The sequence below is a fragment of the Aquarana catesbeiana genome, linkage group LG04 (assembly GCF_042186555.1).
Source record: "Aquarana catesbeiana isolate 2022-GZ linkage group LG04, ASM4218655v1, whole genome shotgun sequence".
NCBI lineage: Eukaryota > Metazoa > Chordata > Amphibia > Anura > Ranidae > Aquarana > Aquarana catesbeiana.
This window is the reverse complement of record NC_133327.1, coordinates 581,163,564-581,185,926: the sequence shown is the minus strand read 5'-3', so window position 1 is coordinate 581,185,926 and position 22,363 is coordinate 581,163,564. Positions and strand designations below refer to the sequence as shown.

Sequence of the window (22,363 nt, the reverse complement as noted above, 5' to 3'; positions counted from 1 at the left end):
AAGCGTTGTTACCTTATTATTGAGACAAGATGGCAAATTCCACTCTCCCTTCACGTTTCCATTCAACAAACAGGTCAATTTTTGCGAGTATTATTATGTTTTCAACTTTAAAAATAAAGGTAATAAAGGTAAAAACTTGGAAAAACTTACAGATTTGTCAAAATCAGTTCTTGATGGAAAATCTATTTCTAGCACGTCTTTTATGTTTTGCAGCAATCCAACGTCTGGATCCCTAGAACCAAAATAAACTGGTCCACTTTTGTAAAAGTAAAAATTGATACAATACAAAAAGCAGCAAAGGATGTCTGTTTGGGGTTACAAGAATACATTCTGATGTATATTAGGACTACTATACGAAGAATTTCTCTGCACACAGTGTAAAGGAAAGGAAGGTTAGTGATGTCTGCATACTACAGTTGGTTATAAGGAAATATTGCGGGTTCTTTTTAACGCTTCTTTTTAATAAAGCCTAACAAATGTCCTAAAATTCACTGTGTTAGCAGTATTCCCAATCTACACATGTAATTCATTTCACCGAGTTTGAGTCCACAATCCAATATTGAATCTAAATGTGATTAATTTTCCCTACTTTAACCTTAGATTGTTTTTTACCAAAGTCGTGTTCTGGCAATAAATGGCTGGTGTTCTAACGAAACAGAGCCATTTTTTTTAACCGCTTGCCGTATTTACTGTATATATATATATGGCGGCAAGGCAGTTCTCCTGGGCAGGACCACGTACCTATATATGATTCTGCACTTCCGGGTCTGAGGCAAGCACAAGCACCGCCTGAGACCCGCCCCTTGATATGATTGGACACAGCGGAGCCAATCAGCGGGTCCGGCGGACGAGATGCCCGCCGGGAAACGCTGATCGTTTGGGACACAGGCAGAACAGCAATACGCCTATGTAAACAAGGCAGATTGCCATTCTGTGGGAAGGGAAGGTTGTGATCCTGTGTTCCTACAAAGCAGTAACACGGATCTCTGCCTTCCCATAGTACAAGCACCCCCACACAGTTAGTAAGCACTCCCTAGGCACACATGTAACCCTTTGATCGCACCTGAGGTTAACTTCTTTCCTGCCAGTGCATATTTGTAGCACTAATCACTGTATTATTGTGTCCTCAAAAACCAATCAATATAAGCTTATTGGGATTTTTTTACCAAAAATATGTAGCAGACTACATATTGATCTAAATGTATAAAGAGATTTGATCTTTTACATTTTTTTATTTATTTTTTTTTCAAAATTATCGGTCTATTTCATTTATAGCGCAAAGGATAAAAAAAACTGCAGAGGTGATCAAATACCACCAAAAGAAAGCTCTATTTGTGGGGAAAAAAAGGAAATCAATTTATTTGGGTAAAGTGTCGCACGACCAAGCAATTGTCAGTTAAAGGAACGCAGTGCAGTATCGCCAAAATTGTCCTGGTCATGAAAAGGGGTAAACCTTCCGGAGGGCAAGTGGTTAATTTGGCCAAAAAAAAACAACACAGCAGGGGGCCCACCCATGTTTACCCCGACGTGTTGGGGTGGCATCTACAGGTACATAGGAGATACTTTATTTTTTTATTAAAAGAAAAATTATTTTTACAAACCCAAATTTTATGCTTACCATAAATGTATGTTGCTGTTGAGTTTTTCTTTTAAAGGTTGTACCACTGAAAATAATGTCATAAATACTGTTATGATGACAAAACACATCTAAATTTCTTGCAGAACTAAACATACTAAATATTCATCAACCCATCAGATGATAAAACGTATCTAAAGAGTTTTTCTATTTGGATAAAGTAAATAAGGGTTGGATCTTCTATCAGGTTTTTCTTGCTGTCTGTGACCTCACTGTGGAGAATCAATTTTCTGCTTATTCTTGTGACCATTTCCACCAGGACAGATGCAAACTTTATTTTAGGTCATCACCAAAACAAAGGTAGAGGGCAAAGGTTATAAGGGGACACCTGTTTTGATGATGATTATCTAAGAGGGGATTTACTGTTGTGCCTCCAGGACACTAAATGAAGGGAAAGAGGGAAAAAAACAAAAAAGAAGGAGATGGTGGTTTCAACCTTACTATTTTTAAAAAAAAGGACATACACTTTAAGTCTTAATGCCTTTGATTTACATTACACATGCAATAATAGAAGAGATGTTTAAATAGTATCACACCATGGTCAGCTCCAAGGAAGTAGCATTCCGGAAGCATTGTGGGATGCCTTGGATCCACGTCAATCGTAATGGACACATTATTACCTGTAAACATTAGATTGGTACAGTTAAAGAGAGATACCTGCTTATATTCTGTTTCAGACCCTAACAAAAGCTATACAATTACTGTATGCCTTTATTTATAATCAATATTGGAATCTGTGAGAATAAAATACGAGAGCTACCAGGGTAAAAAATACCAGCTAAAGGGTTCTAATTTTTATTATCCCTTAATTAATGAATGCCTGACCACAAGCAAGCATCCAGGATGGAAGTACAGTACTCAGGTTATGCAGCTGCATTTTTGTGTCAACAGGCTTTTGTTCGCTATGTATAGAACAAAAAGAGGGTGCACCAGCCTAGTGCATGACCTTTATACACAGTTTATTAGAAAAGTGGAAAGCTGTAATTATGCTCACAAACCAATAAAAAAAATGACATGCTCATCAATCATACACATACAGAACTGCCAGAATTGCTATGCATACTTCCTGTTTCATACAACACATTTCGAGGGAGGTCTCCTCTTCATCAGAGGTAAAAGAATGCTGCATACTGCATGACTATTTATATCATCTGTAGTTACAGGTTAGAAACGTCAACCCCTCCCACTTCAACAAGGTGGCTGGGTTGGGTGTACAATCGGACAGTCAATAGCTCTCTGCTCAGGGAGCCCTGAGAACCGAGCGATCGGCGGTGTTTGATTGATTGGTTCTCAGTCTTAGAGCAAGGCGGAGACACATGCAGCATCGGACCAATGCTGCTTCCACCTAGGCAAGTATGATTTTGCAAAAAAAGAAAAAAAAAAAAAAAGAAACCCATACTTCTCTTTTAAAGGCATGCTACATTTTTTATTGTTTTTGTTGTTTTCATTTGGAATTAATGTATTTGTTTTCCCTGTGCCATCTGTTGGCCTTTACTTGTAATGACTGGTTCACATGTTGTGGTTGCAGTTTGTAGTGTCATATATTAATTCACCTAGCTTGTCTTATTCGTTAAAGGGACAGGCAACTTCTTGACCCGGGTCACACAGCGTCCAGTTCATACCTCAATATTTCCTCTGTGTTGCATCACAAATGTGGGAGTGCTAATGTCATGAAAACACATCTCTTCTAGTATGGTGATCTGTCTAATTGATTTGACTGTTTGTATCTGCATCATATTAAACTACTATTTAGCTTCCACCTGTACCAATGATAGATTGAGAACAGGGATTGCAGTATACAAAGTTTCTTCACAGGAAGTGTCAGTTCTTAGACGACTACAGATAGTGGGCATGCACTAATCTGTGCAGTGCCATGCCACATGCCTCATGTTTTAACAAACAAACTACTTACACAGGATTGTGAAGATTTACTCTACTAGGCTGTGCGCACATGTCAAGAAATGACGCCATGAAACTACATGATCAATGTACTTATGCAGATGAGAAGCACAAGGTACAGGTAGGAAGGTTCTTAATGCCTTTCAAGCAGATCAAATGCAAGTTTGAAGTAGGTCAAATGCAAGTCATTTGAACCCGCCACGGATTAATTCTGAACAATTTAAGATGCCACTGAGACGAGCCCAAAGCCCATCAGCAGAGGCCCTAGCTCTGTACCAGTATGGGAGCCCTGCTGCTGCGACTTCAAAAACCAAGTCAGCAATAATTTTCTTTATTTCTATGTTCATAGGTTCTCTTTAAACACATGAAACTGTAATGGTTATCTGCAGCCTCGAGTTGCTCTGTACCAGCATCAAGAGATGTTTAACAGCTGTAACAGTGTGATTAGTGAGGTGCTTGTAACAAGCAAGAAAATATTAAAGGTTTCTCCACTCCAAACCCAGATTTTAATTACTTTTTTTTAGATGCTAAGGAGTTATTACCACATAGAAAAAGTTTCTTGTATCTCTCGGTGATTCAGGAAATTCCACTTAATTACAGCCTGTAACCAGTTTACATGTGGTATCATCTTGTTTGCTGAGCTGGCTCAGCAAACAAGATGATACCACATGTAAACTGGTTACAGGCTGTTTCAGAATAACATGGATGATGAGCAAACATTGATTGCCATATAAGAAGTACCCCCTGGGATCGCATCCTTCGAATTGCTCCTTGGTGTCACCGATTAGCCATTCAGGAAGGAGGTTGGAGAACTTCCACAGAGCTCCCTGCGGGACATTCCCTGAGGTCTACATATTTCTACTGAGCCTGTTTTGACCCCCCTGAATAAGGGTGGTCGCAGGCTGTCCGGTAAGCCTCCATTACTTTACCACTAGGTGGTGGGCAGCACCAGCGGTGGAACATTGATCCAGGATTTCACATTTGAACACCAATACTTTTGGACTTTATTTTCACTTTCACCTTATTATATTAATTGTTTTTCACCTTAATATATTTCATCATGTCATTGCAATGTTTTTATGAGCACATAATTGATTGATTAATGTATATACCAGCTGTTATTACTTTAATGGTTGGTATTCACTGCTGTTGGTATTTCATTCATTGATTTAACACATTTCACATTTGTGATATTTATCCAGCGCTGCACTGTTTTTTTTATAAGTGTCAGAAAAAGGCTTAGTCTTTAGGTGGTTAAACTGACCTCATTTACAGAGCAAAGTTCATCATCCCTTTGATCTACCAAATGATACAATGTTTCTTTTTATCTCAGCATTGAGCAAGGTTGTGATAAACTTTGTGTTTTTTTTTTTTTGACAGCTCTGAGCAGAGAACGGCTCTGCACTTTTTACATAGAATCGTGGAAATGCTGGATTAAGATCATGAGGTGGGTTGAATAGAGATCGCAATTTATTAATGAATAATCGTGCAACTCTAATGGAAACCTGATCCAGGATGACTTGTCACCTTTGGACATTTTGTTCAAACAGGCACTGCCACTCATCCTGTGTGCGAGCTCCCTTTGTAATTACACCTGTACTCGCCCCGGGCTGTGTGCAGGCAGCCTATAGATGTGAATGCAGATGCAGCAGCTGCATGGACACAGCCATGTCAGAATTTGACATGAGGGCAGAAACAAGTGCATGGATCCAAATGCAGACAGTGTGCATTTGGATCTGTGCACCCGCTCACGTAAAATTTACCATGTGGCTGTGTCCGTGCAGCCGCTGTATTTGAATACATGCTACCTGCAAACAGCCTGGGGTGAATGCTAGCACAATAAACAAAGGGAGGCTGGACGGTATCAGCGCCCATCTGAACGAAACCTTAGGCGCTGCAAAACGATTTTGATCCAACTTTCAGTGCGATTATGTAGTGCTAATTGGATGCAACTTTGATAAGGTTTGTATATTTTATTGGGCCAAAATTGCACTGGAATCACATCAAGTAGCACAGGAACCTTTAGCGAAATCGATCCATGCTGAGCATTGGTGTGAACCGACACCATAAAAAAAATGATGCACTTTCCATCCCATATACTCAACCACTGACCTCTCTCTCGCTCTCCTCTCTCCCATATATATATATATATATATATATATATATATATATATATATATATATATATATACACATATATAAACATCATCTTAGAGGGATGATCTCACTTGTTGCTGCTCCTTAATGGACCAATCATGGGATGGGGACAGAAACATTAGCAGTTTGTATTGCTCTGACGGTAGAGAAAAGTCACTTCACAATTCTGGCTGTGCTGTCTGGGGGCACTGTGTAATTTTAAGAATTGGATGGAAATTATTTGAAATCCTTTGACAGGTAAAACAGCACCTATATATGTATTTTAAACCAAGAATTTAAAGCGGTTGTATACCGTTGGGTGTTTTTTTTCCCTGCAACGTAAAGTCATAATGTGCTAGTATGTGAAACTTGTCAGCGCTGCAGGAGCTCCCATCTTCACCTGTCTTGCTTTTGGGCTCGTGGGCTCCGGCTCTGTGACTCACGGGAGCTGCCGTTTATGGCACAGGGCTCTGAAGGAATGGCACAGGTGGCCGTTCCTTCAGAGAGCATGCGCCAGTGATGTCACTGGCTGCATTTAATGTAAATATCTCCTAAACGGTGCATGTTTAGGAGATATTTACACTATCTATAGGTAAGCATTATTATAGGCTTACCTATAGGTAAAGTCAGTAAAGGAAGTTTACTTCCTCTTTAAGGGTTTGGCTAGAATACAGCCTTAAGCTGAATTTGCAAGCATACGTGTACCTTAACCACTTTCCGACCAGCCGCCACAGTTTTACTGCGGCAGAATGGCCCGGCTAGGCGAAACAACGTTATGTTACGTTGCTTCGCCCTGTGGCTACTAGGGGCACGCGCCCGCTGCTCGCCCCCGGAGCCGATGCGAGTGCTCAGCGGGAACGATCACCGCCGGGCTCCTGCGATCGCTGCTGACACACGGAGAACCAGGATCTGTGTGTGTAAACACAGAGTTTTCAGGGGGGGAAGAGGCATATCGTCTGTTCATATAGCGTATGAACAGCGATTTGTCATCTCCCCTACACAGTCCCATCCCCCCTTCAGTTAGAACACACACTACGGAACACAACCCCTTGATCTCCCCCTAGTGTTAACCCATTCCCTGCCAGTGACATTTTTACAGTAATCAATGCATTTTTATATCACTGATCGCTATAGAAATGCCAATGGTCCCAAAAATGTGTCAAAATTGTCCGATGTGTCCGCCATAATGTCACAGTCCTGATAAAAATTGCAGATCGCCGCCATTACTAGTAAAAAAAAAAATTATAATAAAAATGACATAAAATTATCCCCTATTTTGTAGACGCTATAACTTTTGCGCAAACCAATCAATATACGCTCATTAAAAAAATTGAGTGAGGATAGGGAAAGGGGATTATAACAGTGCAAATATAATGTAATTACTACATAGAATACATGAAAGGTTTAAATTTTATTTGATACAAAGATAAAAACAAGAAACATTATATTATGTACATACATGGGTGTGTGAACACAAACCAAAAAAAAGGAATCTACATTTAGAACAAGCCAAGATGTTACAAGACCAGGATACATTACAGGTAATACGTCCCTGCATGTTTCGCCAAAACATTGTTATTTATATCAATATGTTCATCATGTGTGTTCTTTTTGTCTCATTTAGAACCTACATATTTGCACAGGTTATTTAACATAACTTTCCCTGAAGAAACCAATGTTTTGGCGAAACATGTAGAGACGTATTACCTGTAACGTATCCTGGTCTTGTAAAATCTTGACTTGTTCTAAATGTAGATTCCCTTTTTTTGTTTGTGTTCACACAACCATGTATGTACATAATATAAGGTTTCTTGTTTTTATCTTTGTATCAAATACAATTTAAACCTTTCATGTATTCTATGTAGTAATTACATTCTATTGGCACCATTATAATCTCCTTTCCCTATCCTTATTCAATCTTTTTAACAAAATTTGGGATGAGGTGCCTTTCATATTGAAAATCTTCCAGCCATACTTAATTTTTTCCACTAATATATGCTTATTGCGATTTTTTTTACCAAAAATATGTAGAAGAATACATGTCGGCCTAAACTGAGAAAAAAAAAATATTTTTTTTATATATTTTTGGGGGATATTTATTATAGCAAAAAGTAAAACAAATTACGTTTTTTTCAAAATTGACGCTTTGTTTGTTTATAGCACAAAAAATAAAAACCACAGAGGTGATCAAATACCACCAAAATAAAGCTCTATTTGTGAGAAAAAAAGTACGTCAATTTTGTTTGGGTGCAATGTCGCAGGACTGCGCAATTGTCAGTTAAAACAACGCAATGCCGAATCGCAAAAAGTGCTCTGGTCGGGAAGGGGGTAAAATCTTCCAGGGCTGGAGCGGTTAAAGGTCAACTGTGCTCCCCACCTTATGTTATACTTTCCTTCAGCACCAATTTAGCAATGTTCACTGCACGACCCCACTCAGAACCATACAGCCTTTCCTCCAAAAACTGCCGCTTCATACTTCAGGTGTGGGCTATGACTTCATTCATTTCTATAGGAAAGAAGCACTCCAAGCAATTACTTTCCTATACAAATGAATAGGGTCGCAGTGCACACTGCAGCACAAAAAGTGTCCACTTCCAGATAAAAAGCCAATTTAAAAAAAATGCTAAATGCAGTGGGATGTGTAGGCCAGAGAAATGCCTATTTACAGAACATGTGATGGGATAGTGTGTTGGTAAGCAGCATACACATTTAGTATATAAGAAAAGATAACAGCCCCTCACCTATGGCTATCCTTCTCACAGTGGCACTTCTTGAAGGTTTTTCTGGTTCCAGCACCCAGGTTTTCTTGTCAATTTCATCCAAAGCATCCCAGAAAACTTTTAATGATTCCAATGCTGACAAAGCTTGGTTGTAGATATCTTGTAAGTTACTCTAATAAAACATAAGAAAACAAACATTTACAGTATATGAACAGTACAGTACACTTTAACTCATCAGAAAAAAAAACATTACTGTATAAATGTTTTAGATATGATCATGGAGCAGCCTTAGATGTGGACATTAAAGTGTTTTTAAAGTCAAAAAGGTCTTTTAGATAAATGCATTCTATCAATTAGGGGGAAACAACCTTCCAGTTGCGGTCCCCCCCCCCCCCCCCCACTCCCTAAATACTTACTTGAGCCCTGTATTGATCCAGCACTGTGCCTGGCGGCAGGTCTTTACCCCTCTCTCTGCTCTTGCAAGTCTGGATTAGAGCAGCAAGAGCAACTACTGACACACACAAGATTTGAAGTCACTTGGGAGAGGATTTTGTATTTAATGTTTTTTAATTTAAAATTGGGCTAACTTTACTGTTTAGTTTTTTTTTTTTAATTAAAGTGTATTTTTTTTTTTAATTGTGTTTGTAGAATTTTTTAAATGTTGCCTATGGAAATTTTTAAGGGTAAAAGTTTGTCCCCATTCCACCACGAGCGGGCGCAACTTTGAAGCGTGACATGTTGGGTATCAATTTACTCGGCGTAACATTATCTTTCACAATATACAAAAAATTGGGCTAACTTTACTGCTGTCTTATTTTTTTAATTCAAAAAAGTGCATTTTTTCCAAAAAAAGTGCGCTTGTAAGACCGCTGCGCAAATACAGTGTGATAAAAAGACTGTCATTTTATTCTCTAGGGTGTCAGAAAAAAAAATATATATATATAAACGTTTGGGGGTTCTAAGTAATTTTCTAGCAAAAAAAAAAGTTTTCAACTTGTAAACACCAAATCTCAGAAAGAGGCTCGATCCTTAAGTGGTTAATCAGCGGGTCCTCATCAGGAAGCTCTAATTCTGCCATTGTTTTTATTGTTAGTATTTATACCCTTTCAGGCAATAATCCAATTAGCCAAATTCAGACAAATAGACATCCCGCTAGGGATGGGCTTAATGTTAGGGTCGAACATGAGTTTGACCCTAAGTTGATTATTGGTTATATCCAATAAAATACGTCATTTGATCTGCACTATCGGCGTCCTATCTTTTTGGGAACCATCCATGCTCTGGAGACTTGTTTGTGGCACAGAATTCCCCCTTGGGCTTCTGAACGGACAGTCGTGACGTGGACCATAGAGGATAGATCCCCCTCGAGATCCTGGATTTCCAGGACCAACCATCGTCCATTAAGGATCTCAGAGCCTGTTTGATTCGGTGTCACCGGCATCCGAATCCACTCCTGCTGGTAAGCGTATTCCATCTATTCACTTCCCATGATCGTACAACTCATGATATACAAGAGAAGATTTCTACATCAGTCCAACATTCATATTTAGCCTATGTTTGGGACTCTCTTGTATCAGATTCATAGCCATACATTGGGACTTTACTATATCATGTCTAATATTCAATTTTTTGGTATTATGCTTCATGTGTTTCAGCTATATATATATATTGGTAATGGTCACCATGTCTGATGTGCCTTTTACCATTGGTTATAATTTTTAGCGCTGCATTTCACTTTTACTTCTGTTTACAATATTGGTCATATTTTATGTAGCTGCTTTTCACATTGGGTTAGCGCAGTGTTATTTATATTTTCTTTGAGATTATATATATATATATATATATATATATTATACATACATACACACACACACACACAGTGGGGACGGAAAGTATTCAGACCCCCTTAAATTTTTCACTCTTTGTTATATTGCAGCCATTTGCTAAAATCATTTAAGTTCGTTTTTTTTCCGTGTTAATGTACACGCCCCATATTGACAGAAAAACACAGAATTGTTGACATTTTTGCAGATTTATTAACCAGTGCCTACAGGGCACTTACACACCTTCCTGCCCAGACCAATTTTCAGCTTTCAGTGCTGTCGCAGTTTGAATGACAATTGCATGGTCATACAACACTGTAACCAAACTAAATTTTTATCATTTTGTTCCCACAAATAGAGCTTTCTTTTGCTGGTATTTGATCACCTCTGCGTTTTTTATTTTTTGCTAAACAAGTAAAAAAAGACAGAAAATTTAAAAAAAAATAAAGTATTGCTTTTGTTTCTGTTAAAAAATTTTGTAAATAAGTAAGTTTTCTCTTTCACTGATGGGCACTGATAAGGCGGCACTGACAGGCACTAATAAGGCGGCACGATGAGGTGGCACCAATGAGCGGACACTGACGATGGGCACTGATGGACACTGGTAGGCGGCACTGATATGCAGCACTGATGGGCATTGATAGGCGGCACTGATAGGCGACACCGATGGGCACTGAAAGGCTGCAAAGATGGGTTCTTATGGGTGGCACTGACAGGCGGCACTGCTGGGCACTGACACGTGGCACTGATACGTGGCACTAATAGGCATCCCTGGTGGCACTGGCAGGCATTGTGAGTGGGCACTGATTGGCAGCTGCCTGAGCATTGATTGGCAACTGCCTGGGCACAGATTAGTATTTCCCTGGGGGTCTAGGGGGCATACCTGGTGGTCCAGTGTGGATGGCCATCCTGGTGGTCCTGGGCGGCTTCCCTGGTGGTCCTGGGTGGGATCCGAGGGGGGCTGTGCTGATAAACAATCAGCACAGACCCCCCCCTGTCAGGAGAGCAGCCGATCGGCTATCCTCTACTCGCATCTGTCAGACGCAGGTGAGGAAAAGCCGATCACCGGCTCTTCCTATTTACATCATGATCAGCCGTGATTGGACACGGCTGATCACGTGGTAAAGAGTCTCCGCAGCGGCTTAATATCCCGAGGACGTCATATGACGCCCAGTCAGGATATTGAAACCACTTTGCCGCCGTCATTCTGCTATACAGCAGGTGGCAAGTGGTTAAAAAAAAAAACTGAAATATCACATGGTCCTAAGTATTCAGACCCTTTGCTCAGTATTTAGTAGAAGCACCCTTTTGATCTAATACAGCCATGAATCTTTTTGGGAAAGATGCAACAAGTTTTTCACACCTGGATTTGGGGATCCTCTGCCATTCCTCCTTGCAGATCCTCTCCAGTTCTGTCAGGTTGGATGGTAAACGTTGGTGGACAGCCATTTTTAGGTCTCTCCAGTGATGCTCAATTGGGTTTAAGTCAGGGCTCTGGCTGGGCCATTCAAGAACAGTCACGGAGTTTTTATGAAGCCACTCCTTCGTTATTTTAGCTGTGTGCTTAGGGTCATTGTCTTGTTGGAAGGCAAACCTTCGGCCCAGTCTGAGGTCCTGAGCACTCTGGAGAAGGTTTTCGTCCAGGATATCCCTGTACTTGGCCGCATTCATCTTTCCCTTGATTGCAACCAGTCGTCCTGTCCCTGCAGCTGAAAAACACCCCCACAGCATGATGCTGCCACCACCATGCTTCACTGTTGGGACGGTATTGGACAGGTTATGATCAGTGCCTGTTTTTCTCCACACATACCGCTTAGAATTAAGGCCAAAAAGTTCTATTTTGGTCTCATCAGAACAGAGAATCTTGTTTCTCACCATCTTGGAGTCCTTCAGGTATTTTTTAGCAAACTCCATGCGGGCTTTCATGCGTCTTGCACTGAGGAGAGGCTTCCGTCGGGTCACTCTGCCATAAAGCACCGACTGGTGGAGGGCTGCAGTGATGGTTGACCTTCTACAACTTTCTCCCATCTCCCGACTGCATCTCTGGAGCTCAGCCACAGTGATCTTTGGGTACTTCTTTACCACTCTCACCAAGGCTCTTCTCCCCCGATAGCTCAGTTTCGCCGGACGGCCAGCTCTAGGAAGGGTTCTGGTCGTTCCAAACGTCTTCCATTGAAGGATTATTGAGGCCACTGTGCTCTTAGGAACCTTAAGTGCAGCAGAATTTTTTTTTGTAACCTTGGCCAGATCTGTGCCTTGCCACAATTCTGTCTCTGAGATCTTCAGGCAGTTCCTTTGACCTCATGATTTTCATTTGCTCTGACATGCACTGTGAGCTGTAAGGTCTTATATAGACAGGTGTGTGGCTTTCCTAATCAAGTCCAATCAGTATAATCAAACACAGCTGGACTCAAATGAAGGTGTAGAACCATCTCAAGGATGATCAGAAGAAATGGACAGCACCTGAGTTAAATATATGAGTGTTACAGCAGAAGGGTCTGACTTCTTAGGACCATGTGATATTTCAGTTTTTTCTTTTTTAATAAATCTGCAAAAATGTCAACAATGCTGTGTTTGTCTGTCAGTATGGGGTGATGTGTGCACATTAATGAGGAAAAAAATGAACTTAAATGATTTTAGCAAATGGCTGGAATATAACAAAGAGTTAAAAATTTAAGGGAGTCTGAATACTTTCAGTCCCCACACATATATACACACACACACACACACACACACACACATTTATATATATACTTTTGTTTTCCTACTCATCTTTTCTGACTGTTTTGCATTTGTCTAGGGTGAGTGTCACTACTGGTAGCATGAGGCATTACCTGGACCCTGTAGAGGTTGCACAGGCAGTCCAACTCCTCCAGGATGGCACATCAATACGTGCCATTGCCAGAAAGTTTGCTGGGTCTCCCAGCACAGTCTCATGAGCCTGGAGGAGATTCCAGGAGACAGGCAGTTACTCTAGGAGAGCTGGACAGGGCCGTAGAAGGTCCTTAACCCATCAGCAGGACCGGTAACTGCTCCTTTGTGCAAGGTGGAACAGGATGAGCACTGGCAGATCCCTACAAAATGACCTCCAGCAGGCCACTGGTGTGAATGTCTCTGACCAAACAATCAGAAACAGACTTCATGAGGGTGGCCTAAGAGCCCAACGTCCTCTAGTGGGCCCTGTGCTCACTGCCCTGCACCATGGAGTTCAATTGGCATTTGCCATTGAACATCAGAATTGGCAGGTCCGCCACTGGCGTCCTGTGCCTTTCACAGATGAGAGCAGGTTCACCCTGAGCACATGTGACAGACGTAAAAGGGTCTGGAGAACCCGTGGAGAATGTTATGCTGCCTGTAACATCCCTCAGCTAGACCGGTTTGGTGGTGGGTCAGTGATGGTCTGGGAAGGCATATCCATAGAGGGACGCACAGACCTCTACAGGCTAGACATTGGCACCCTGACTGCAATTAGGTATCGGGATGAAATCCTTGGACACATTATTGGACCCTAGGCTGGTGCAGTGGGTCCTCTTTTCCTCCTGGTGCACGACAATGCCCGGCCTCATGTGGCGAGAGTATGCAGCCAGTTCCTGGAGGATGAAGGAATTGATACCATTGAATGGCCCCCATGCTCGCCTGACCTAAATGCAATAGAACACCTCTGGGCCATTATGTGTCGGTCTATCCGACGCCGCCAGGTTGCATCTCAGTCTGGTCAGGAGCTCAGTGATGCCTTGGAAATACCCCAGGAAACAAGCCGTCGTCTCATTAGGAGCATGCCCTGACGTTGTGCAGCATGCATAAAAGCAGCCGGGGACCACACAAACTACTAAGTACCATTTTGAGTTGCTGCAATGAAATTTCAGCAAAATAGACTAGCTTACTTCAGAATTCTTTCACTTTTATTTTCGGTGTGTCTTTGAGTTCAGTCCTCTGTAGGTTGATAATTTTCATTTCCATCAAACGATGTGGCATCCTTTTGTTCCTAGAAGGTTTTTTAATCGAAAATGGTCACATCACAAGGGGGGTGCAACGTTTCGGGGCCGCGCAGGACCCCTTCGTCAGGCAAGTCACTTGCCTGACGAAGGGGTCCTGCGCGGCCCCGAAACGTTGCACCCCCCTTGTGATGTGACCATTTTCGATTAAAAAACCTTCTTTGGACAACCTTGTTTTCTGATCCATGGTGTGCTGGCGAAGATGTACTTCTGTTTGATGCTTCCAGAACCCAACTGGTAATCGTTACAGCACCCATTAATGCTCTATGCCGTTTGTCCGGGAACGTGTGCGACTGGAATATTGAATTGATCCTTTTGTTCCTAACACATTACCCAGTCCATATCAGTATAGATATCCAGCATGATAGTTTTCCCCATTGAGATTCGATGTGTTTCCAAAGTGTTCATTTAATTATTTTGAGCAGTGCATATATATTTCACATATTTTTCACAGTATTTTTCTTTGGCGAAAAGTTAATTGTTCCCATCTGATGGTGCCTGCAAAGTTCTGTGATCAACACCACTTGGCAGTACAAACTGCATGAAACCAAAGATCTTTTTAGTTGTCTGCAGAGGTTGCATTCGGACCACCACTGGAAGGAGGGTATTCTTCCCAGTAACCACCAATATAAGGGGCATTTTACACACTGACCAAAAATGAATTGGTTTAAGCAGGTGTTCCTTGAGACCTGAGACCTGGAAATTAATGATAACAATTACTTGCATACAGAATCACCTCATTGATTGCACTATTGAAATTCTCTTTGACTCTGAAACACGTTGGTTGAAACAATGTCTCTTTCTTCAGGGGTGTTATCAGGTGGTCAATCATATATCTACAATATAGTGCTTGCATAAAGTCAGATTGAATACAGAATAATAATAAACAATAATATAGTATATATCCAATTTAGATGTGTTTGAACAGACTCACGTATATCGTAGTGGTGTCACAAGTAAAACATTCCATAGGACTATTAAAAACAAAAACATAGAAAGAACTGTGCCTCCAAGTTTTTCCTGCTTATACTGGTTTATCTTGTCACCTCGCACTGATATTGCATAGGCAAATTAGATTTTGATGGTGCCGGCTGCCCCAAGGGGCCTTGGACAAGCTAGAGACACTGAACCCAAAAGAGGGGTGTCGCCCTGTAGGTGGGAAAGATGTATGGCAAGAGGTAAGTATTGATAGGACCATACTGGATTGGAATTGTTCCTATACAACCATGTCAATTGGATAAAATATCCTACCTGTGCCGTATAAGGACAGGCTATTGATGCAGGGATTATTTGAGAGTATAGAGATGATATATACTGAAAAAATGATAAATGCATAGCATTACATCAATTGCTTAAAAATTAGTATATTGAGATATCTAGTTTTCTATGTCAATTTATATTTTATTTTAAGATCATGAAAGAGAGAAAATAGTATTTTGCTTATATCTCTTAATATAAAAAAATATATAATTCAATGCTTTGACTAAAATGATTCAATATATATTTGATATATAATGAATATACTGTGTATGCATATGCACTTAATGAATCAGACTGTACGTGTAATTTTATGCGCATATATACATATATATGGACATCCATTCGGCTAATTGTTATATTCTAGTTTATTATTAAATTGCATATACCCCGGTGAGACCAACTGTCAGATAAATGACCGAAGGATGGGTAATCCTGCCAGTACCCGTCATGGTTGCGCCAGGCAAACCCCCGTGCGCAGGTGCGCAATGGCGGGTGCCTGCAGGTGCACAATGGTGGGTGTGCGCAGACGCGCGTGCTCACTGTGACAGTTGTTGGCATCCTCTGGCCTATTTGAACCTGATGCATATACATGCAGGTTGCTGGATTATCATCAGCTTGTACCTGTACCTGTTTGTACCTACTTGTTCCTGTACCTGTTTGTCTGCATCTGATTCCAGTTTGACTATTCCTGCTCTCCACCTGCATCGACCCCGGCTTGAACTTTGACCATTCTCCAGTGTCCGCATCTGTACCTTATCTGACTGCACTGTGTATGACCCCTGGCCTGGCTATTGACTCTGTTCCTGGTTTACCCTGCTGTACTCGTCTCTGACTGATCTTGCTGTGTATGACCCCTGGCCTGGCTATTGGCTCTGTTCCTGGTTTGCCCTGCCATTCCATACCTGGGATCCCTCCTGGCATGGTTGCCAACTCAGCTCACCCAGCGCACCCCAGCTGCCTTCTGCTAACCAGCTCACCCAGCAGCAGTACCGGCGATCCATGCTCCTTTGGGCACCATACTCCCTGTCTCACTCCCAAGGGTATGTTGCACTTAGCCGCAAGGGGCGTCCTCTCAGCAATCTGGCCTTACACCCGAGATGTGACACCAACAATGTTTTTCCCATCATATCCGAAAATGTAAATAATATATAAGCAGGGTAGATTTTGGGCTTAAAGGTGTGTGTAAGTGCTCAAAAGCCAGTCCAAACCATCAGTATTGATTAACAAAAAAGTCAGTCTATACATTGAATAATAAAGGAAGTATTTGTTGGTTCATACCTTGCAGTACATCGTGGCCGCATGGAGACACGTCCCAGCATCCAAAATCCTAAGGTGGATGTGAGCCATGACTCCAAGGGAACCTAAAATAGTCTTCCCCCTCCAATCACGGGCGCCGCTGAGTGATCTCAGCTGCGCCTGAGAGGGAGGGGGAGACCAAGAGCGCGTCCATGCTGGCTTCCTGAGCCGAGCACACATGGCCCCATTCTGACCACGCATGCGCAACGTCAGCACAACGGAATGATGTCATGCAAGCACGGCCCACCGACACAGAAAGCCTCTCTGGCGGAAATGTCCACTGGAGTGGCAAGATGGAGGCCAGATGAGGTGGAATGCCATCTATAGCCCCCAAAAATAGCCACCACGGATTGGGGTAAAAAAGTTTAGAAAGGATGCCTTGAGTTCACAATGTTCTGTACCTCTTACATAAAAAAGCCATGATAATAAAAGAACAAAAAAAATTTAACCACCCAGTTTGTTTTTTGGCTCCCTAATGCTACTTTTCAGCAAGTACAACATGGATTACTTTTATATACTAGATAAAAAATAAAATAAAAATGGAGCATCATCTGCGGAGCAGTAGTAGCTTGGATTGGTACTTTGCCTGGTGATAGCATATGTACTGCAAACAACATTGCAGATGAGATTTATATGGTACTCAATGTAGCAGGTAGAAGAAAGACAGAATATGTTGGTCCAACTGGCATAAAATGCTTGGTTCACCACTGAGTCCATCATTAGATGGATATGAAGCTCCATTAAAAATAGGGTAACAAAACATTGGTATAACTGAAGCAGGCTGGCAACACATATACACCCTGTGCTATAGGATTCAGCGAAAGCTTGGTGACTTCTATCTTTCCAATAAAATATTCACTATGGTGAAGGAATTACTAATGGCACCGATTCAGTTTTTTATTGGTAATAAAGCACTTACTTCTCTGTCTCTCAGTGTCACTGCAGTCCACAGAATAACATAAACTACTGCACTATTACATCGATCAGGAGGCAGCAGAAGAGGACTAGGAAGAAAGCCCAGTATTTGCTTTACTGCAACATGAATAGCCTGGCGATTATTCGGCAAAGTGTGGTAAGGAGAAAATGGGGTGGGGGTAATAAATTAATTCATATATATTGTATTTGGCGGCATAGCATGATAGTCAGACCGCAACAATTTTTTTTCTCTCTTTTTAACTATTACCTTAAAGTGGAATGCCACCATAGAGCATGATGTTCTCAAACAATACAAACATGAAGAAGTGGTCTATGCATTTATTATTGCCGTTGTTTGCTCTTTGATACATCCATACCTATCTTTATGTCCTATTTAGGGATGGGCCGAACAACCCCCGGTTCGGTTTGCACTAGAACACACTGAACAAAAAATTTGGCAGAACACAAGAACACTGTTAAAGTCTATAGGACACGAACATGAATAATCAAAAGTGCTCATTTTAAAGGCTTATACGCAAGTTATTGTCATAAAAAGTGTTTGGGGACCCGGGTCCTACCCCAAGGGACATGTATCTATGCAAATTAAAAAAAAAAAAAAAAAACGGCTGTTTTTTCGGGAGCAGTGATTTTTTTTAATGCTTACAATGAAACAATAAAAATGAAATATTCCTTTAAATATCGTGCCTGGGGGGTGTCTATAGTATGCCTGTAAAGTGGCGCATTTTTCCCATGTTTAGAACAGGCATTTCTAAAGGAAAAAAAGCCATTTAAAACTGATCGCGGCTGTAATGAATTGTTGGGTCTATATATTATAGATAAAACTCATTGAAAAAAAGAGCATGGGGTCGCCCCCAGTCCATTACCAGGCCCTTTGGGTCTGGTATGAATATTAAGGGAAACCCCAAAACAACAATTAAAAAAAAAAAAAAAAAATGCGTGGGGGTCCCCCTAAAATCCATACCAGGCCCTTTGGGTTTGATATGGAAACTAAGGAGAACCTTGCGCCAAATTTTAAAATAAAATGGCGTAGAGGTCCCCCCAAAATCCATACTAGACCCTTATCCAAGCAGGCAACCTGGCAGGCCACAGGAAAAGAGGGGGGGATGAGATAGCGCCCGCCCCCACCCCTCCTGAACCGTACCAGGCCACATGCCCTCAACATGAGGAGGGTGCTTTGGGGTAGCCCCCCAAAGCACCTTGTCCCCATGTTGATGGGGAGGGTGCTTTGGGGTAGCCCCCCAAAGCACCTTGTCCCCATGTTGATGCGGACAAGGGCCTCATCCCCACAACCCTTGCCGAGTGGTTGCGGGGGTCTGCAGGTGGGGGGCTTATCGGAATCTGGAAGCCCCCTTTACCAAGTTGACCCCCAGATCCCATCCTCCCCCTGTGTAAAATGGTAACGGGGTACAAGTACCCCCTACCATTTCACAAAAAAAGTGTCAAAATTTTAAAAACGACAAGACACAGCTTGGGCATAAGTCCTTTATTAAAAAATATATATGTCCCATGATGTCCATTCATCTTCTTTACACCGAGACGGACTGAAAAAGAAAAAAAATCTGCAACCGACCAGCCTCTATGGGAGGCTCCTGCCGTGCGATGCTTCTTCGCTGATAACAGTTCTTATATAACTGAGGGCGGGGCTTCACCGTGGCATCAGAGGGGGGCAGGGCCACCCGGTGAAGTACCTGGGTGACCCCGCCCCTTCTGACACCACGGGGACGCCATAGGGAAGTCCCCGTGGCATCAGAGGGGGTGAATAAGATGAATAGACATCGTGGGACATTTTTATTTTTTAATAAAGGACTTTAACATTGACACTTTTTTTGTGAAATGGTAGGGGTACTTGTACCCCATTACCATTTCAGAAAGGGGGGGAGGCCTGGATCTGGGCATTCCCCTTGTTCAAGGGGGCTTCCAGAGTCCGATAAGCCCCCTGCCCGCAGACCCCCACAACCACCGGGCAAGGGTTGTGGGTAGGGCTGCAACTAACGATTATTTTCATAATCGATTCGTTGGCCGATTATTGTTTCGATTAATCGGTTCATAATCTTAAAAAAAATTGTGGTGTATAATTTAGTTAATATGTAAAGTTTTAAAAAAAGGCAATTTATTCTTGTATATCTCTATGCAGTGGTAAATATAAATAACCAACTATATGGTTAGGGAGCAAAATATCTAATCCACTCTGAGAATAACAGACAGAAGAGATATATACTGTATATACTATCAAAATTTGAATCTGGTAAATATCATCAGACTCCGAGATCAAATTTTTTTATTTAACAATGTCTTCCTTCAAAAAAAAAAAATGTTATTTTAAGAACGTTCGTTCGATTTTCTAATCGTTAGTGGGGTCAAATCGACATTCATTTTCAACCACAGTGACGGGAAAATTTTGAAATAATAGCAAACTTCTTGGTCAAAGGAATTTTCAGACAGTGTATGTGGTTTTCGTTCAGAAAATACATTCATTTTAAAAACAAACAGAATATTAAAAACCAAGTGAAAATTTCAAACAACATTCTTTCATTCAGCGAATGCACAAAGATTTTTCGTCTGAATATTTTGTCTGAAAATTGATCGGTGTGGCCAGCATAAGGCTCGGTACACACCTATGCAGTTTGCTTTTTGATCTGTTTCTGCAGTGTTTTTTGCTGTGTGTTTTGACTTTTGCGCATGTGATTGTGCTGCAATTTGCATTTTTGGCCAATTTGTTGTTGGGAAGATTAAAAAAACAAAAACTGCTGCAATAATTACATGCTTTTCTGCAGTTTTTCCATTGAAGTATATTGAATCAAAAAAAGCACAGTTTTGCATTAAAAAAAGTCCCTGACCCTTTCCAAATACGCAGAGGCTGAAAAAAGCATAGATGTGAACGTGTTCTATAGGAAACCATGTAAATGGACTGTAGTGCATTTCTGCAAAAAGCAACAAACACATAGATGTGATCCAGGTCTAAGACGTTTAGTAACATAATGGGGTTAAAAAAACAAAAAAAAAATAGCTCTTCATAGTACAAAGAAAAACAGATAATCACTACTGTAAGGGGTTAATTTTTTTTACTGTAGAACTGTGAAAGTAATATTTACAGTAGCAATTATTTGCTCTTTTTGTACTATAAAGGGTCTATTTTAGTTTTTTTAACCCCATTATGTCACTGGACGATTAATCGATTATGAAAATAGTAATCTATTAATTTCATAATCGATTAGTTGTTGATTAATCGATTAGTTGTTTCAGCCCTAGTTGTGGGGATAAGGCCCTTGTCCCCATCAACATGGGGACAAGGTGCTTTGGGGGGCTACCCCAAAGCACCCACCCCATGTTGAGGGCAGTGGCCTGGTACAGTTCAGGAGGGGTGGGGGCGCTCTCTCGTCCCCCCTCTTTTCCTGCAGCCTGCCAGGTTGCCTGCTCAGATAAGGGTCAAGGGTCGTGGGGATGAGGCCTTTGTCCCCATCAACATGGGGACAAGGTGCTTTGGGGGGCTACCCCAAAGCACCCTCCCCATGTTGAGGGCATGTGGCCTGGTACGGTTCAGGAGGGGGGGGGCGCTCTCTCGTCACCCCCGTTTTCCTGCGGCCTGCCAGGTTGCATGCTCAGATAATGGTCTGGTATGGATTTTGGGGGGGACCCTTACGCCATTTTTTAAAAAATTTTTGGTGCAGGGTCCCCTTAATTTCCATATCAGACCCGAAGGGCCTGGTGTGGATTTTAGGGGGACCCCCCCACGCAATTTTTTTTAAATTCTAGTTTGGCGTTCCCCTTAATATTCATACCAGACCCAAGGGGCCTGGTAATGGACTGGGGGGGAACCCCATGCTCGTTTTTTCAATGAATTTTATTTATATTGCCAAGACCCAACTTTTAAATTACTTTTTTCCTTTAGAAATGTCAATTTTGCTGTGGTACTGTTCTAAACACGGGAAAAATGTGCCACTTTACAGACATACTATAGACACCCCACAGGCACGATATTTAAAGGAATATTTCATTTTTATTGTTTCACTTTAAGAATTAAAAAAAATCACTGCTCTCGAAAAAACGTCCGTTTAAAAAAAAAAAAAAAAAATGTTGCACTGATGTCCCCAGGGGCAGGACCCAGGTCCCCAAACACTTTTTATGACAATAACTTGCATATAAGCCTTTAAAATGAACACTTGATTTTTCATGTTCGTGTCCCATAGACTTTAACGGTGTTCCGAATTTTCCCCAAACAGCGCACATTGTTCGGTGTTCGCAGAACATCCAAACAACCAAAGTTCGGCCCGAACTTATGCTCGGGCCGAACCGTTCGCCCATCCCTAGTCCTATTATCTGCTAGTAATACTTTGACCATCTCTTATTCTGTATCTCCACCCTGTTCTAACTTTGTCTTGTTTACACATTGCCAGGGTGCATTTTAACTAAAACATTTTAGAAAACAGCTAACGTCATTTAAATACAGATATGTTCACTGTTTTACATTTCAAGGCTTTGTAATTTTCTGCAGCCAATCTTGATTTACACCCATTTCCAATACTGTACTGCTAGAAAGGTGACACAGGGTGTTCTTGTTTAAGCACTTCATCTTCTTGGCTCAGCGATTTAGCTTCCAATGTCACTTGTCCACTTTGAGCCTCCTCACTGGGCAGTCCAACAGCATTATCACCTTTCATCTCT

The 22,363-nt window shown here is 41.5% G+C and overlaps 1 protein-coding gene across 3 annotated transcripts in view; it reads right to left on the bottom strand.

Annotated features, from left to right (window-relative positions):
- FANCL (FA complementation group L) overlaps nucleotides 1–22,363 on the bottom strand; it is a 235,619-nt gene that overhangs the window by 52,734 nt on the left and 160,522 nt on the right. For 2 of the 3 annotated variants that reach the window (XM_073628117.1, XM_073628116.1), the window contains 4 exons: nucleotides 8,413–8,563; nucleotides 2,173–2,256; nucleotides 1,619–1,664; nucleotides 151–232 (listed from right to left, as the gene is read on the bottom strand). In XM_073628117.1, coding sequence (XP_073484218.1) covers nucleotides 151–232; nucleotides 1,619–1,664; nucleotides 2,173–2,256; nucleotides 8,413–8,563 — 363 coding nt within the window. The remainder of the gene's footprint in view (nucleotides 1–150; nucleotides 233–1,618; nucleotides 1,665–2,172; nucleotides 2,257–8,412; nucleotides 8,564–22,363) is intronic. The other variant, XR_012243984.1, reaches the window with a different exon arrangement.